General features: G+C 59.8%; 1 gene segment (V, D, J or C); it reads left to right on the top strand.

Moving 5' to 3' along the window:
- Nucleotides 1-133: 133 nt before the first annotated feature.
- On the top strand, nucleotides 134-2,397 carry LOC106900502 (the record flags this gene model as incomplete). The annotated part of the segment is given in 3 exon segments: nucleotides 134-328; nucleotides 767-1,072; nucleotides 2,154-2,397. Coding segments are annotated over 3 exon segments (745 nt in total), but the record flags the coding sequence as incomplete, so codon positions are not given.
- Nucleotides 2,398-3,573: the final 1,176 nt, after the last annotated feature.

Genomic DNA, 3,573 nt, shown 5'->3' with positions numbered 1-3,573 from the left:
TTTTTTATTTCCCCCCCCCCAACAGCAGCAGCTCAGAAGAAAGATCCATCGGTCTTCTGGGTGGCCCCTTGTTGCGTGGAAGTGCCCGCTGACCCCTTTTACCTCTGTTTGGCCACCAACTTCTTCTCCCAAGAGTTGACCATCGAGCGGGAGCCACCGTGGGCCTCCCCCTCCCTCTCCTTCCCGCTCTTATTGGCCAGGAGTGTCCAATCAGAAGGCTACATCGCCAGCCGAGCCTACAAGGTCCCCAACGGTGGCTACCCCGTGACGTGCCGCGTCCACAACACTGGTTCTCAGACCAGTGTCCTCAAGAATTTGACCAAGGATGGTAGGACATGGCGGGGGGAGAGGGTTGGGGACGTGGGGTGACCTCGTGGTGGCCACCCATCTCCACGTCCCTCTTGGTGGCCCTGGGGGAACCCCCGTGTGAAGGTGACTTCGTGGTGGCCACCCATCTCCACGTCCCTCTCGGTGGCCCTGGGGGAACCCCCGTGTGAAGGTGACTTCGTGGTGGCCACCCATCCCCACGTCCCTCTCGGTGGCCCTGGGGGAACCCCCGTGTGAAGGTGACTTCGTGGTGGCCACCCATCCCCACGTCCCTCTCGGTGGCCCTGGGGGAACCCCCGTGTGAAGGTGACTTCGTGGTGGCCACCCATCCCCACGTCCCTCTTGGTGGCCCTGGGGGAACCACCATGGGTGGCCCTGTTGGGACCCCAGGGGGAAGGTGACCTCATGGTGGCCATCCATCCCCACGTCCCTCTTGTAGCTTGTAGGTCACAGCCGGAAACACTCGAGGTGGTCCTGGTGGAACCCCGATGTGAAGATGGTGGGGATGAGGTGGATCTGGAGCTTCTCTGCATCTTCTGGAGCTCCGCGGTGGAGAAGATCGAAGTGTCCTGGCTGCTGAACGGGGAGGAGATGCCACCTCCCACCTCCACCAGTGAGGTGGAGGGTGGGAGGAGCTCGTTGAAAATCAAGAGGTCCAGCTGGGACAAAGGGGACCTCTACACCTGCAAGGTGACCACGTCGGGGGGAAGGAACGTGGTGATGAGGAACACCAGCAAGTGCACGGGTAAGGGGTGGGGCGGTGGGATGGGTGGATGGTTGGGTGGTGGGTCAGAAGGTTGGTTGGGGTCTACAGAGATGGTGGGATGGATGGATGGGTGGACAACTGGGATGAACAGGTGGTGGGATGGATGAGGAGAAGGTTGGTTGAGGTCTACAGAGATGGTGGGATGGTTGGGTGGTGGGTCAGAAGGTTGGTTGGGGTCTACAGAGATGGTGGGATGGATGGATGGGTGGACAACTGGGATGAACAGGTGGTGGGATGGATGAGGAGAAGGTTGGTTGAGGTCTACAGAGATGGTGGGATGGTTGGGTGGTGGGTCAGAAGGTTGGTTGGGGTCTACAGAGATGGTGGGATGGATGGATGGGTGGACAACTGGGATGAACAGGTGGTGGGATGGATGAGGAGAAGGTTGGTTGAGGTCTACAGAGATGGTGGGATGGTTGGGTGGTGGGTCAGAAGGTTGGTTGGGGTCTACAGAGATGGTGGGATGGATGGATGGGTGGACAACTGGGATGAACAGGTGGTGGGATGGATGAGGAGAAGGTTGGTTGAGGTCTACAGAGATGGTGGGATGGATGGGTGGTGGGTCAGAAGGTTCCTTGGGGTCTACAGAGATGGTGGGATGGACGGATGGGTGGACAACTGGGATGGACGAGTGGTGGGACGGGTGAGGAGGTTGGTTGAGGTCTACAGAGATGGTGGGATGGATGGATGGGTGGACAACTGGGATGGACGGGTGGTGGGACGGGTGAGGAGAAGGTTGATTGAGGTCTACAGAGGTGGTGGGATGGTTGGGTGGTGGGTCAGAAGGTTGGTTGGGGTCTACAGAGATGGTGGGATGGATGGATGGGTGGACAACTGGGATGGACGGGTGGTGGGATGGATGAGGAGAAGGTTGGGTGAGGTCTCCAGAGATGGAGGGCTTGGTTGATGGATGGATGGAGGGACACCAGCTGATGATGGATGGATGGATGAGGAGATCCAAGACCCTGGTGGCCGGATGGACCTCCCCCCCCACCCAGATGTCCCCCACGGATGCCCACCACTCAAGGTGGACCTTCTCACCCTCTCTCTCTCCCCACAGCCTGTTGGGGGGCCACCACGACCCCCAACCTCTTCATCACTCAACCCTCCTACGCCGACCTCCTGGCCGGCCAGGCCGTGGCCACCTGCCTTCTCCTGGGGTGGCACCTCCGGGGGGCCACCCTCTCCTGGGAGGGGGACACCCTGGGGACCCCGGGACTCACCCCTCACCCCAACGGCACCCAAGGTCTTCTCCTGACCCGCCCCGTCTCCCTCAGCCAGTGGGTGGCCGGTGACACCCTCAGGTGCTTGGCCACCCTCCCCTGTCGCCCCAGCCTTCACCAGAACCTCCAACTGGGACCCAACAGTGAGTTATGGGGGTGTACTGGGACATACTGGGCCATACTGGGCTGTACTGGGCCATATGGGACCATACGTGGTCATACTGGGCCCTACTGGGTTGTACTGGGCCCTACTGGGCCATACTGGGCCGTACTGGGCTGTACTGGGATGTACTGGGCCATATGGGACCATACGTGGCCATACTGGGCCCTACTGGGTTGTACTGGGCTGTACTGGGCCATACTGGGCTGTTCTGGGCCCTATGGGACCATACGGGACCATACGTGGTCATACTGGGCCATATGGGATCATACTGGGCTGTAGTGGGCTGTACTGGGCTGTACTGGGCCCTATGGGACCATACGGGACCATACGTGGTCATACTGGGCCTTACTGGGTTGTACTGGGCCATATGGGACCATACGGGACCATACGTGGCCATACTGGGCCCTACTGGGTTGTACTGGGCTGTAATGGGCCATACTGGGCCATACTGGGATGTACTGGGCTGTAGTGGGCCATACTGGGATGTACTGGGCTGTACTGGGCTGTAATGGGCCATACTGGGCTGTACTGGGCCATATGGGACCATACGGGACCATACGTGGCCATACTGGGCCCTACTGGGTTGTACTGGGCCATACTGGGCCATAATGGGCTGTTCTGGGCCCTATGGGACCATACGTGGCCATACTGGGCCCTACTGGGTCATACTGGGCCCTACTGGGTTGTACTGGGCCCTACTGGGTTGTACTGGGCCATACTGGGCTGTACTGGGCCATATGGGATCATACTGGGATGTACTGGGCTGTAGTGGGCTGTACTGGGCCGTACTGGGCCGTACTGGGCTGTACTGGGCCATATGGGACCATACGGGACCATACGTGGCCATACCAGGCCCTACTGGGTTGTACTGGGCTGTAATGGGAAATACTGGGCCGTACTGGGCTGTACTGGGCCATATGGGACCATACGGGACCATACGTGGCCATACCAGGCCCTACTGGGTTGTACTGGGCTGTAATGGGAAATACTGGGCCGTACTGGGCTGTACTGGGCCATATGGGACCATACGGGACCATACGTGGTCATACCGGGCTCTACTGGGTTATACTGGGATGTACTGGGCTGTAGTGGGC

The sequence above is a fragment of the Calidris pugnax genome, unplaced genomic scaffold (assembly GCF_001431845.1).
Source record: "Calidris pugnax isolate Ruff unplaced genomic scaffold, ASM143184v1 scaffold2275, whole genome shotgun sequence".
NCBI classification, from domain to species: domain Eukaryota; kingdom Metazoa; phylum Chordata; class Aves; order Charadriiformes; family Scolopacidae; genus Calidris; species Calidris pugnax.
Note: the sequence above shows the minus strand (reverse complement) of the source record. Positions and strands in the feature narration are given on the sequence as shown.